The following is a 14,247-nucleotide window of genomic DNA, read 5'->3' on the forward strand; positions in this document are numbered from 1 at the left end:
AAGTTACAAAAAGTAAGACACATTTGAGGAGCGGCATGGACGCCGCTCCCCAGCCCTGGGCAGAGCAGGCGCCCCGCCCACTGTCCCTGCCACGTGTCCTCGCTGAGGCGTCCGCACCAGCGGCCAGGGCCAAGGCGGCCGGCCGGGCCCGCTGTAAAGTGCTGGGTGGTCACAAAGCGAAGGGCGGTCTCGGCAAAGCCTCTTCCTGGGCGGAGCCCCGGCTGAGCTGGCGGCTTTGGCTTGGGTGGGCTCTGGCACAGGCTCCGGCAGGGCTGGTGGCGCCTGAGGCCCCATCTGCCGGGGGGAGGGCGTTTTGAGTCCTGGCGGGAACTGACCCGTCAGCCAGGCCGGGACTGGCCAGAGTTGAGGTTCTGTGAGGACCCCCACGCCCTGGCGTCTTCCCTGGAGTCTCCAAAGCTCCCGTTGGACCAGGGCAGGCGGCATACTCTGCGCCAGCGAGCAGTGTCCAGGCTGCAGGCACGTCTCCGAGTCAGCCAGCAAGCCGAGGGTCTGGCTCCCTCCGGGTCGTCAGAGGGTCTGGCCTCAGCTCTGGTGCCCGGGCCTCCAGGGTCAGGCACAGATGCCAGTGAGCAGGGCCGAGAGTCTCCGCTCGATGCACAGCTTGCCTGCAGGAGGGAGGGGTGTGAGCGGGCGGCCCTGGCCGGCAGCCTCCCCTCCGGGGCGGCACTCACACTTGGCGATGTTCTCCACGTCCGCCTGGTCCGTGAGGATCTGCTGCAGCCCTTCCATGAGCAGCAGGGCCTTGTGGTAGCGCTGGACACAGTCCTCCCGGCGGTGGAACATCTCGTCCAGGGCGGCCGACTGCACCTGTGCGGACAGCGGGGCTCTGGGTGAGGACTTGGCCGCCCCGCGGGCAGTGCCCTCAACAGTGCGGCCCGGGGCCACCAGCACCCTTAGTGCTGCACTTCCCGGTCACCCTGGGGGCCGAGGGAGAGGGAGCCCCATCCCCGCACACGCGAGGATCCTAGCCTACCTCGGGGGAGCTCACCGGTGCCCAGGACCCGGCCCCCAGCCTTCTGCTGAGCAGCTCGGCACCAGGCCTCCGGCTCTCCAGCCGGGGACACTGAGTCTGGGGCAGAGCAGCTACAACACCTCCCCCGGCCGTCACCCGAAGCCAGGGGAGCGCCCAGGCCCTGCCATCACCGCAGGAGGGGGCATGAGCTGTGGGTCCCAGCCCAGGAGGGACGGCGCCTCAGGTGGGGGAGGGCCCGGGCCCGGCCCCGGCCCAGGCCACCTACCGTCTGCACCGCGTGGCTGAAGATGAGCTTCTCGGCGGTGACGCTCTGGATGCGGTCGAGTAGCCGCTGCTTGTCCAGGAGGAAGCGCTGCAGCCGCAGGCTCAGGCCTTGGCAGGACAGCACGCTGGCCTTGTACAGCTCGTTCAGCTTCCGCACCACTGCGGGCACAGCCCGTCAGCACTCCAGGGCGCGAGGGTCCCCAGCCCCAGGCTCCCACCCCGCCCCACCCCAGGGGGTGCAGATGGCCCCTACCCTCCCGCTGCCTCCCAGAGCTCCTGCCTCACCCTGTTTCACAGTAGACGACAGGCAGAGCCGGCCAGCCCGGATCTGCTCGATGGCCGTCTGCAGCCCAGCGGAGAGCAGCTCGGCCACCTTCAGGTACAGCACCAGCTGCTCGGCAAAGCTGCGGGGCAGTGGGCACGTGAGGGGCACAGAAGCCCTGGCGCCCCCACTCAGGCCCGTGCCGCCGCCCTGGCCCTGGGGCACCCACCCCCACTCGCGGCTCAGCAGGCTGATCTGGTCGGCCACCACACTCTCCTGCAGCGGGAAGTCGGGCCCGCCGGCCACCTCGCTGGCGCTGCCCTTGAGGGCGGCGATCTCCAGGACGTGCTGGACGAACACGAGCGTGAAGCGCAGGCTGTGCAGGGCGTCCGTGTGCTCTTGCTGGGGGCAGGGCAGCCAGGGGTTCACACCCACCATACCTGCCTGGCCGCCCCACCCCCAGCCCCGCTGCCCTCACCTCCATGAGGGTCTCCTCGGGGAGGTCGGGGGCCTCAAAGGTCACGGCCCCTTCCAGGTTGGCGGCCACTGGGTCGGCAAAGCCGCGGCAGTGCCCGGGGGCAGGGACCTCAGGGGCCGCCTCGCCGCAGGCCCCGGGCGCCAGGGGGCGGGTGGAGGCAGAGCCGGCCGAGCTGAGGGAGCTGGAAGACCCCACTGCAGGGCAGACGCGCCGTCTGGACATGCCGCCCGGCCACACACACCCTGCCCCACCCGGGACGCCTCCCTCCCGGCAGCTGCGCCTCGGCTCACCCGGCTCTGCCCCTCCCCGAGCAGAGCCGCAGGAGTCCAACCCGGCGCCCCACCAGGGCCCTCCTCCTGACCAGGACGCCAGTCCAGAGGCCAGACCAAGCGGATAGGGCATCTGCCGGCCTGGCAGTCTGCCCCACAGAAAGGCCCAGAGGCTGCAGACCAGGCGCCGCCGCGACCCAGGGCGTCCGGAGGAGACAGGGCGCCAAGCCTCTGCGCCCGAGACCTCACCTGAGAACATCCTGGCGCGGGGCCCCTGGGGGGGCGTGGTCCCGCTCGGGGGCGAGCCCACGGTAAAGACGACAGGGGCGGGGCTGCTGGCACCCCCCGCGCGGGCTCCCGGGTGCAAGCTGCCTCCAAAGCCAGAGGAGGGTGCTGGGGGAGGGGGCGACAGGAGCTCAGGCCTCCTCCCCAGGCCCCTGCCCCCCACCCCCCAGCGGCGCCCGCCCAGCACACCAATCTCCATGGGCTTCTCCTGCAGGCTGTCCGTGCTGCCCGAGCCAGGGGTCTGCGTCCCGAACGCAGCCTTAAGGAGCAGGTCTGTGAGGCGGCCGGTGCTGAGCGACCTGTGGGGCGAGGGAGCGCTGAGCTCCCTGGGACCAGAGGCCCCAGCTCAGAGCAAGAGGCCCCACGCTGCACCTCGCCTACCCACCTGCCAAAAGGGCCCCTGGTGTCCTCCGCGGGCCGCAGGCCAGGGCCCAGCTGCTGCCCCGGGAGGGGCCCCGCCTCCGACAGGTCCGGCAATGTCCGGTTCCGAGGTGGCGTCATGACCACGCCCTGCCGAGCCAGAAGGGTCAGCAGGTTCTGGGAGCTGGGGGTCTTGGGGAAGTCGAAGGCAGGAAGGGCCTAGAAGAGCAAGTGGGGTGCTAAGAACAGCTGGCCCGGACACTGGCCCGGGTCCTCCCCGCACAGGCTGGCCCTGGCCCTCAGACACCACGGGCAGCAGCCAGCTCCGGCCCACTCCAGGCAGGAAACAGGCGTCGAGGGCCTCAGCTCTGGCCTTCTCCAGGAATGCCCCCCTCACCCAGCTCACGCAGCCACACCGGGGCCCGTACCTTAGTAGGAGAGCCCAAGATGGGGGGCAGGGGGTTCCGCTGCAGGAAGTCGGGTAGCTTGGGCGAGCCTCGCAGCGGCCGACAGGACTGCAGCCCGGGGGCCAGCTGGGGTGGGCTGGCCTGCGGGTGACCAAAGGCCGTGCCCAGGGGGTCTGTGGGCGGCTTGGGCAGCTTGGGGCGGACGACGTGCAGGTCAGACAGGTTGGGGGCGCTGTGCAGGCGGCAGCCCAGCCCAGCGGCGTGGGGGGCGTGCTCGGGCACGGAGGAGCCTGCGTGGGACAGCCAGGCGACGTTCACCGGACAACAGGCTAGTGCAGCCCCTCATCTGTCCGCGACCCCTTCACCCGCCCCGGGCCCTGTGCCAGGCACGGGCAGGAGCTGCAACCCAGCCCCAGGTCACAGTGCAGAGGGAGGCAGCGCTGCCCGCGACAGCCAGCTGGGTCAGGAAGCGGCCCCCAGCCCCGGCCCCCAGCCCGAGCACCCACCTGCACGCGGAGACCTGCCGGGCCGCACCTCAGCTCCCTGGGGGGAGGGCGTCCGGCTCCAAACCGGCCGCTCAGGGATGGTTCCGACTTGAGGAAGGAGACCGGGGTCAGCTCTGGGCGAGCAGTGCCCCGCCCAGCCCTGGAGCTGCCGCCCACCCTGAACTGCATCCAAGCAGTAGCTCACCTTGCGGGGAAGGTGTGTGGGGTCTGCCCCCGCCCAGGGACAGCTTCCTGGCCAGGGCAGCTCCGTGCTCGGCGTGGGACGGGGGCGATGGACTAGGCCGGGCAAAGCCCAGGGGGCTGGTGCTGCCAGACCTGCGGATGGCGGAGGGCCTGGGGACACAGCAAGCCGGGGAGGTGAGGCCTGGCCCCGCCCAGCGTGGCCACCAAGCTCGACCCCCGTTTTCTGCCTGGAGTACAACTCGGGTGCAGAGACTCAAAGTCCCCAGCGCGGCCTCAGGCTGCCGTCCCGCCGGGGACACCTGCCCACATGACTGTGCACAAGGCTCTGCCGCCGCGACGTCTACAAAGCCAGCACTGTCCCGGGATCAGGGCCAGCCACGCACACTCACCGGGGGACCTGGTGCTGGGGCGGGGACTGCAGGTTCTGCTCGATGCGCTGGTAGTTGTGCACCTGCGTGGGCACCGGGATGGGCACAGACGCGCCACACCTGCTGCTGGAGAACGGGCCGGCCCGGCTGGAGAAAGGACAGGTCACTGCAGGCGGCCTTGAGGGCGAGCCAGGCCACAGCCCGCAGAGGAACCCTGAGGCCACCAGCTTGCGAGGCACAGGAGGGTGTGCGCCCCGCCCTCCCATAGGCCCTGGCGGCTCTGGGGTGGCAGCAGCCATGGGACACGCAGGAGAGACCTGGACAGTACACCGGGTCCAAGGAGCCCACCCCCCACACTCCCCCGCAACCTGAGGGCAGGGTCCCATTGGGTGCAGCAGGCTAAGGGCTTACCCTGAGGGGCTGGGGGAGCTGCTGCAGGGCGGGGAGGGAGAGGGAGTCCGGCCGCGGCTCTCCAGGCCAGCAGAGGCCGCCAGTGAGCTCCTGGGGGCAGAGGCACAGGTGGACTGAAGCTTTAGCCAGTCCTGGTACCAAGCCCTGCCCACGCCCACTGGTGGGCTGAAGCAGGAGGGCGGTGTGGGGGGCTGAGGCACAGCAGACCCCCCCGACAGCCACCCCTTCTTCCAGCAGGAGGCACCTACCCGCTGCACATCAGACTGTCGGGCGGCGGCTTGGCCCCAGCCACCTCGGCCACCAGGTCACCTGTGCGTGAAACAGGACTGTCCGCTGCCTCCCGGGGCCACCCCACCTGGACGCTCCAAGGGGGTGGCTCCCAGACCAAGGCTCGTCCTCCTGGGTGGGCGGGCTACATCCCCGAGCCTACATCCCCGGGGCGTTTGTACGGGGGCGGCCCTTGACCTGCCTGCACCTCAGGGCCTCCGGGGAGGCTGGGTTCTTCCCCGTGCTCCCGCCTCAGCCACCTCCAGGCTGAGGGTCCATAGCCCTGCTCGGGGCCCACGCCCGGACCCTGGGCCCCAGCTGCCCTGTGTGGGGCCAGGAGCTCAGCTGAGGGGCTGGGCGAGGGCTCACTCTCCCAGCAGCGGAGCCCAGGCCCGCGGAAGCGTGGGAGCCACCAGGGCCCAGGCCAGACCCGCGCCCTCCCAGGCACCCCCTGAGCCTGCACAGCCCCCGGTTCCCGAGAAGCAGACCAGGGCAGAGCTCAGAGCCTGGCAGGGACAGGAGGCAGCCAGGCCGCGGACAGCAGGCAGGACCCGGCTTGGGCTCTGCTACAGAGGGCACCCACGCACACACGTGCCGTGCTGACCCACCTGCAAATGGGGCCGGGACCATGACGAAGTCATCGGTGTCGCAGGAGTCCTTGCTGCTGCCACCGGAGTCCCGAGAGCCCTGCAGGAGGCCAGCAGCCTCGCCCGGGGAGGTCAGCGTCTTACGCAGCTGCTGCTGCATCTCCCCCAGGGACTGGGGGCGGAGACCCACTAAGGCCTGGCTCAGAACAAGCGGCAGCCCCAGGCCAGGCCCAGTGCACAGGGTCCGTCACGGGATGTGGTCGCCACCCAGAGACCCCGGGAAGACCCCACTGGGCCCCTCGTGCTGGGAAGGCCAGAGCGGTAGCACATGGGGGGCTGCTGCTCTGCAGGCCACTCAGGCATCACCCTCGCCCAGGCAGGCCCCACCCTGCCCCACAGCAAAGCCTGCAGGCAGGGCACCGGCACACAGGGCGTGGATGTGGTAGTGGGCAGTACAATGAGTACAGAAAAGCTTCCCCTTCACGCACCCTGGGCGGGCGACTCACCGGCGGGGAGGCCAGGTGTGAGGTGGAGCTGCTGCTGGAGCTGCTGCCGGAGCCCGAGCTGGGGTAGGAGGGCACGGGCACGGGCGGCGCTACAGGACGGGGGATGGTCAGGGCCAGGGCTCCCCCAAGGAGACGCCACCCGCCCCGCCACTGGAGTGGGGAGCGGTCAGGGCAGAGGTCTCCCCCCAAGCAGACGCCTACCCACCGGCGACAGGACCCCAGGGCCGGGAAGGGAGCCAGCCCCCAACCCCCAAGACTGTGGCACCGTGTCCAGGGCCTGCAACTCACACTTCTTTACAGCAGCGCTGGCGTCAAGGAAGGGGTGCTGGAAGAACTCATCTGCAGAGCAAGCAGGGCAGGGCCTGAGAAAGGGCCCTAGCGCACAGGTTTTCAGGATGAAGGCCACCCCAGCCTCGCCGGACCTGGGTGCCAGCTGGCCTCACTCCAGGGAGCCGGCCCCGCTGCAGCGCACCAGCTGCCCGCCCAGACGGCGGCTTCCGGAGCTCTCCACTGTGGAACGGGCTTCACAGGCTGCGCTGCAGGGACGGGGTTCCAGGCACCCTGGAGGCCCACGTGCTGCACCACCAAAGGGCCCTCAGGAGCTGGTGCTGCGGGCGGAGCAGGGGGCGCGGGGAAAGGCCGCGAAAGGGGAGCGAGCGGGGCTTGGTCCTGACCGGTGCCGCGGGATGCCAGCCCCCCACTCACCGAAGCCCATGCGGTCTCGGGGGTTTCGCTGCAGCAGGGCCAGGAGCAGCTGTCTCAGCGGGGCAGAGGTCTCCCTCGGGATGCTGGGGGCAGAAGACCACCTCAGATTGGCCAGGGCCGCCTGGCTGGGGTAGGGTCATGGCGCAGAGACTGGGGCTAGGGGCACTCACATGGGGACCAGGGTCTTGTTCTTCTCATAGAAGAGGCGGAGATCCTGAGGGCTGCTGGCCTGGGGGAAGACAGGGTGCCCGCCCTCCGCGCACTCAGTGTCCGTATCCTGCCATCTCTTGCCCAAACAGCGCCCTCACGGGACTGCCCCGCGGGTGGGCACCACAGCTGGGGGTGCCGGCGGAGCCTGCACGTGCTTGTCCCAGACGCGATACAGCGGAAGCCGAGTGCACGCGCCCGGGCTGCCCTCCTGGGCACGGTGTCCCTCACCCATGCAGCAGGCAGGGCAACCGGGAGGGCTGCCCAGGCGAGGCGGCCCCACAGGCAGGCAGCGTGGCCGGACTCTGGGCTCCAGGTCCCATGCAGAGCAGCCACTGCCTTCCAACGTGGGGAACGCCCGGTGTCTGTGGAGCGGGGGCACAGCGCTGGGGGGTGGGAGAGGGCCGGGAGGCGGGCACGGCGCGGGGCAGCTACCTGGAAAGGTGCCTTGCCCGTCAGGCACTGGTACACGATGGTGCCGAGGCTCCACAGGTCCGCCTTGCCGTCGTAGTGCTGGGACATGATGACCTCGGGCGCCTGCAGCGAGGGGACAGCCGTGCTGTGCGGGAGTAGGTCGGGGCGCCCCGGAGGCAGGCCCTACTGGCTCCCCAGCCCACCTACCATGTACATGGGCGAGCCGCAGAGCGTGGCGGCCATCATGTTGCTGTGCAGGTAGCGGGCGAAGCCGAAGTCGGCTGGGGAGAGCGGGGAGTGAGCGGGGAGTGAGCGGGGAGCCGAGGCCGCCCCTGGGCCCACCAGCACCCGCCCGCCCGGCTCACCAATCTTGACACGGATGTTGTTGGGGTTGGCTCGGCGCCCGCCAGGGTTGCTCAGCAGGATGTTCTGGGGCTTCAGGTCGCGGTGGATGATGCCCTTGCTATGTAGCACCCGCATGGCGCCCGCGATCTGCTGCAGGAACAGCCTGATGGTGTCCTCGCTCAGCGTCCGCATGGCTGCGGGGAGACGGCGCTCAGGGGCGCAGCTCGGCCAGGCCTGCCCCCACCACCCACGCTCACGCCCGGCCCTGCCCTAGCTTCTCGGCTGCGGCCCCCTCGCTCACACCCCAGGACCTGTTGTGACCAAGGACCCCCCCTGCTTCAGGCTGCTCTCCAACACCCTCCCCCATCCCGGGCCGTGTCCACCCACGCTCCCAGCGCCTCCCTCACCCCGCAGGCAAGCGCGGCCCAGCTGCCCAGGGAGCCCTCGCCCAGCCCTGAGGCCCAGACAGACGGGGTGTGAGGGGCTGTCTCCCGCCTGCAGTAGGGCCTCAACCATGAGCACCGGGGGGGCAGCTGGCCAGCTGCGGCAGGACCCCGAGGGCCGGGCATGACAAGAGTGCCTAGCAGCCCAGCCGCCTGCCCTTCAAGGCTGTCCCTGCTGGCACCACAGCACCCCGACTGGGACACCTGTGGCTGAGACCACCCAGTGCCTGCTGCCAGCCGGCACTTGGCTGAGCCCACCTGGGATAGCCAGACCCCGCTCCAGCCCGCGCAGACATCCGCCCCCAGCTCCTCCCGCCGGCTCCACCCCTGCGGGACGCACTCGTCAACAGCTGCGGGCACACCCTGAGCCCCCGCTCGGGCCCACTCACCATGCAGGTAGTCGGCCAGGTCCCCGCCGTTGCAGTACTGCCGAGACCAAGACATGTCAGCAGCCCCGAGGGCCAGGCCCTGCCTGGACACCTACCCCCGGGACCCCCTCCTCCCCAGGGCGGGTCCCCCGCAATCTGCGCTTGACAGGGCCTATGGCATCCGTCAGCCTCGCCACCCTCAGGCACCTGCTGCGGCCTCGGGACTCCAGCGCCAGCCCCGTCCAGGCGAGGCCGCGGGACTCACCTCCATGACCAGGTAGACGGAGTTGGCCATCTCCTGCGGGACACAAAGCACCATGAGGGCGGGGAGGGCCAGCCCCTGCAGCCCCCTGGGGAGCCCATGCTGGGGCCTCAGCATCCCGAGTGTGCAGCACCCACAGGTGCCCTCAAGACACACCTGGGCAGGACACCAGCTGGTCTCTCAGAGGCCGGGTAACGAGCGTGTGTGTCTGAGAGCCGGGTGAGGCCAGGCGAGAAGCACCCCCAGGGTGGCCCCAGGGCCTGCATCTTGCCCAGATCAGTGAGGCCAGCCCTGCCCCAAGGCCTCCTCGGACTCGCTTGTGTTCCTGAGAAGGGTCCTGGCTGAGCCAGCCCACCTTTGAGGAAAGTCTGCCAAGGCTTGAGGGCCTGACCCCGCTGCAGTGAGAGATGCTAACCCCAGGGCCTGGGCGCCCATGCTGTGCCCCGCCCGGCAGGGCTCCTCTGCTCAGCGTGGAGCTGCAGGGCCTCACCCTCTCCACTCTTCCCCCGCGGCATCCCCCAGCTCCGCCCTGGTGGGCCTTCCGGGAGGGACCAGCGCTCCAGCCAGTAGGAACCGGAGCTGACCAGCGGGGCGCCCAGGGCAGCTGTCTCCAGAGCTCCTTTGGAAGCCGGGCCAAGGGGCCGGGCATCAGCCTCTGGGGGGGACTCACGTCCCGTGGCCTTGGGGAGGCCGCCCCTGGCACAGGGGCGGCCCCTAGCATGAGGCTGTCAGGCCTGCTCCCAAGAGCAGCCCAGCCCTTCCAAGTACACAGCGGGGCAGGCCGGGGCGGGACAGAAGCACAGAGGCAGGCGTGCGCAGCTCCGGCCCCGCCAGCCCCCAGCTGCAGGGAGAGATAGAGAACCACAGGGCCCCATGGCAGACGCCCAGCTACCCCGTCGGCAGGGCAGGCCGGCCAGCAGCAGGGAGACAGCCGGGGACCGTGTCAGCAGACGCTTTGACAGGACCTCGCCAGAGACAAGCGCCCAGGACATCACAACAGCTGGGCCTCGGGGCGCCCAGGCCACTGCTCTCACACCCCGACCCCGTGGCCACCTCCAGCCCAGTTCCGCTCCAGCCAGCCCGGGACGTCCGTCTCTCCGCCACCCGGCCAGGCCCGGGCCCAGCTCTCTCCCCAACCGTAGCTCCTACCCCGAGAAAGCCCAACTCGCCCATGGGGCCGGGAGAGGCAGGGACCACATCACAAGGACACAGAGGACGCCTGAGTCTCCCATCAGGACCATGAGCCCGCCTCGCCCCTAAATGCGCTCTCAGGCCCCCAGTCCTGAGAAACGGGGTGCACCTGCAGACATGACAAGGTTCCTCTGTGCCAAGATCGCTCAAGACCCACGCCAAGGCCCTGCTCCCCACCCCGCTCCAGGCCCGAGCCTCCACCTGCCGCACCCCACCCCACGCCCCAGCTCCCCACCTGCTGCCTCTGAGACAGCCTCGCTCCCCAGTGCTCCCTGCAGGTCACCTGCCAAGGCCACCCTGGAGCCTGCCTGGGCCTCCCAGGCCTGCGGAGGGCACAGGCTGTGCTGGGAGGCGGCCCCGTCTCGGGGAGAGAGGGCTGCCTCATGGGAGGGAGGTCCGCGAGGTCCAGCGGCGGCTATTTCAGAGGAGCAAACGGCGCAGAAGCCCCTGTGCCAAAGCCTGCGCTAGACAGGTCCCGGAAGCAGTGGCCCTGACACCATTCTAGCGGGGGTTCGAGTGCCAGGGCAGGTGGGGGCTGGGTGCCTTAGCCCTGCCCCCCTTCCCCAGGGAAGGTGGCTCTGTCTCTGGACCCCTGGGGAGGTGACCTCCCCTGCCAGGCTGTCGCCCACCCAGACCTGGGTGAACAGCCCCCCTTTTCACATGCTTCGGGGGGCCGAGGGGTGCAGGAGTCAGACCGCTGCCTGGGTCGGTCTCGGGTCAGCCCAGACGCTGGAGGTGGCCAGGTCTGCACGTAGCCCCAGCGAGGGGGTGCGTGGAAGCGGGGGCACACTCCTGCACGGGGCTTCCAGGGCAACAGGAGCCAGACCGGGGCCTCACATCAGCCCTACCGCGGGCCAGCGTGGAGCTGGCCTGGTAACAGGGCATGGAGGGTGGGGAGCGATGGGGCGGGGTTGGAAGCAGAGCCCTGGTCTCTGCGCTGCAAGACCCCAGGAAGGAGACACAGGCTCTCTGCAGCACACCCGAGGACTGGGCTAGGGCAGCCCGGCGCGGGCAGCTGGGCACATGGGAGCCACCCTACCCCAAGCTGAGGAGCTCTCCTTAAGGGGACCCGGCAGCCACACCGCCGTCCAGCCCATTCCTGCCTGGTATGCCCAGGCCGGCCGTGCAGGCAGACGGGCCCCGACCCAGTTCCCTGCTGGCCAGCTGACATGCTGGCCCAGACGGTGACAAAGCCACCACCGAGCTGGGCAGAGCTGCTGTGGCGGGCCAGCCCTCCGGACACTGCCACGGGGGATGCCGGCCCACCCTCAGAAGGGAGGCCCTCTCCAGTGACCTGACTCAGGACAAGCAGGGGACACCCTCAGGTGAGGAGTGTGGGCAGCTGCAACGCCTGCCCCTCAGGGAAACCCAGGCCCCACTCACCCTCGAGACGCACCACGGTGGTGCTGAGGGCGGATGCTGCCTGCACCCGACTGCGAGGCTGCAGGGAGCCGCCGCCACGACACCAAGGGCCCAGCCAGGTGGGCGGCGGGGGGCCACCGCAGGGCAGGGCAGGGTCCCACTTCTGGGGGCGCTGAGTCCTCACAGTGAACTGACCCCACCCACCATGTCCACTGCTGGCATGTGACCCACACTGAGCAGCCCCATGTTAATGAGGCGCACCCACCGCCACCCAGGTGCAGGCCTTTCCAAAACGCCAGGACTGCCCTGGGGCCCCAGGGGAGGGGAAGCAGGTTGTGGCATCACCCGTCACCTGTCACTGGGAGCAAGGCCAAGAGGGCCCTGTGCTGGCAGCAGAGGCGGCCCCAGTGGCCGTCACTCAGGCGCTGCTGCGGGCAGGGCTGGCGCGAGTCACGTCCAGTTGCAGGAACCGGCCAGACAGCGTGCTGGCCTCTGCAGGGGAGGGGCTGTCAGCCAGGCCCTGCAGGCCCGTCCTCCCAGGCCGGTGCAGGTCTGCCCAGCGAGGGCCAGAGCCCACCCCTCTCGCCCAGGGGCCCAGGGCCCAGGCCCAGCCGTCCCAGCCTGGCATCAGAACAGAGCACCGTGCTAGGCCTCACAGCCTCGCGCTGGCCTGAGAACACTCCTGCTCCACACAGTCCACGAACAGGCACAGAACAGCCCCCAGCACAGGGACGCCCAGGCGTCAGCGCCCAGAGCTCTCCACGACACGGGCCCGCGGGTCAACATGACACCATGTGCAGGCGCCCAGGCTGGCGACATGACTGCCCCACAGCAGCCGCACAGTGACGCGGGCACCGGGAACATCCCCGTGGAGAGGGATGGGGAGAGGCAGGCCCACGCCACCAGCAGCCTTAGCAGGACGACATGGCCTGTGCCCAGGACGGGTGTGAGCAAGGACAGCCAGGAGCCAGGGCACTCAGCCTGCGCAGACCCGGCTGGCCCTACCTGGGGCTCCGCACCTACGCTGATGGCCGAGGGGTCTGGCTTCAGGGCCCTGGCTGGCCCGCTGCGCCTGGAGGGGCAGCCTCCAGGGGCCTAGGGTTCCCTGCTCAGAGTGCAATGCGGCAAGAGGCAGCCACGGTGGAGGCCTCCTCCCTGCCCCGCAGTGAGCGGTGCCACGGGCCCCGGGCCAAACAGGGGCAGCCGACCCAGAAGCCACCAGCCTGGGTGCAGGCTCCACCCGACGGGCAGAGGTGTCTCATGCAAATCCCCTCCACCCTGTCCCGTCTCGTTTGCAACCCAACCCACGTCCAAGCCGTGCGTCCCAGGTCCAGAGTCTTGGACGAGAATCCAAGGCCCCAGGAACAGCTGGCGGGCGGGCCTGGCTCCCAGCACTTCCTCCCCAGAGGAAGCCGTGGCAGGAAGCGGCGCTGCCCACAGCCAGGTGCCCACAGCCAGCTGCCCACAGCCAGGTGTGCGGCCCAGGGGGTGGGGCGGAGGAGGGCGCACAGAGGCGGCGAGGCGGGAGAACAGGGCCGCCCTCCCGCCCCCGAGACTTCCAGGTACTAGCTGCCACCCTGGGCCAGGTCCTCCCCATCACGTCCCGTCATGCCCCAGTCCCCAAGGCCACGGCCCAGCTCCGCAGGAGGAGGGAGGAGGCCACCCAAACACAGCCGGCCGGCCAGCCGGGAACTTCCCCCCAGCCAGGGGCTGGTCCCGTGGCCTCAGTAAACAGGTTTCAAAACCATTAGTCAGCAGTCTGGCCGGCAGATCAGCTGCCTCGGGCTCCCAGCCCCCAGGCCCGCGGCGGGGCCCAGACCCTGGCTGGGCCGAGCCTGGGGGTGGCAGGGGCAGCGGCCCGGGCCTCCGGGGCCGGCTGGACGGCAGGCAGAGCCGCGGCTCTGCCCCAGGCCCCGGGCGGCGCGCAGCCAGGAGGAGGATCGCCCGCGCCTGCCGTCCCCACCCGACGCGGCGGCCCGATGCCCGCGCGGCCGTGTCAACAGACAGGCCCGACAGGTGGCCCGGCCGCCCGCAGGTGCTGCCCGCGCTGGGCCAGCACCGGGGTCGGGGCCGCTGAGTGCGACGCTGCCCCAGGACCCCGCTGCGGCCGGCCCGGGGGCGCCAGCGAGGGGGGGGGGGCGCCCCCCAGTCCCACCCCGAAGGCGGCGCCGGCCCGGCCCCGGAGGCCCAGGCCCCGAGCGGCCGCCGCCAGACACCGGGTGCCGCCCGCGCCCCGCCGGCTCACCTGGAAGTCGTAGAGCGCCACGATGTTCTCGTGCTTCAGCTCCTAGGACGGACGGACGGACGGACGGACGGCGGTCAGCCGGGCCCGCGCCCCCGCCCGCCCCCGGCCCGGCCCCGGCCCCGGCCCCGCGCGCACCTTGAGGATCTTGATCTCCTTCCCCAGCAGCGCCTGCGACTTGGCGAGGTTCTTCTTGCTGATGCACTTGACGGCGACCTCCAGCTCGCGCCTCTGCGGGACGAGCGGCTCAGGCCCCGCGCCGGCGGGGGGGGGGGCCGGGCTGCGCCCCGCGGGGCTGTGGGCCCGGCCGGCCGGCGCGTCGGGGCGGGGGCGGCTGGGGCCGGGGTCCGCGAGGCGTCCCGGGGTCCCGCGGGGGGGGCGGGGCGGGGGGCGCTCACCTCGCGGTGGCGCCCCTTGAAGACCACGGCGAAGGCGCCGTGCCCGATGAGGTCCCGGCGCGAGAACTCGAAGCTGCCCACGGCCTCCAGGCCGGCGCGGCCGGGCTCCATGGCGCTCAGGCGCGGCGCGCGCGCGGGGGGCGCATGGCGGGCGGGGGGGCGG

At 71.1% G+C, this 14,247-nt stretch overlaps 1 protein-coding gene across 1 annotated transcript; it reads right to left on the minus strand.

The window, feature by feature from the left end:
- Positions 1–564: 564 nt before the first annotated feature.
- On the minus strand, positions 565–14,247 carry ULK1 (unc-51 like autophagy activating kinase 1). The gene is made up of 28 exons (XM_084253239.1): positions 14,085–14,247; positions 13,825–13,917; positions 13,690–13,731; positions 8,895–8,927; positions 8,651–8,687; positions 7,839–8,012; positions 7,681–7,754; positions 7,495–7,596; positions 7,023–7,081; positions 6,853–6,935; positions 6,436–6,486; positions 6,148–6,236; positions 5,663–5,813; positions 5,036–5,096; positions 4,788–4,877; positions 4,398–4,523; positions 4,010–4,158; positions 3,826–3,912; positions 3,341–3,609; positions 2,938–3,131; positions 2,742–2,851; positions 2,517–2,660; positions 1,999–2,192; positions 1,750–1,922; positions 1,544–1,662; positions 1,260–1,417; positions 693–828; positions 565–626 (listed from the first exon to the last, which is right to left on the minus strand). The coding sequence occupies exons 1-28, from the start codon at positions 14,193–14,195 to the stop codon at positions 571–573; spliced, it is 3,165 nt and encodes a 1,054-aa protein (XP_084109365.1). The 5' UTR covers positions 14,196–14,247; the 3' UTR covers positions 565–570.

Source organism: Talpa europaea (assembly GCF_964194135.1).
Source record: "Talpa europaea genome assembly, chromosome: 14".
Lineage (NCBI taxonomy): Eukaryota > Metazoa > Chordata > Mammalia > Eulipotyphla > Talpidae > Talpa > Talpa europaea.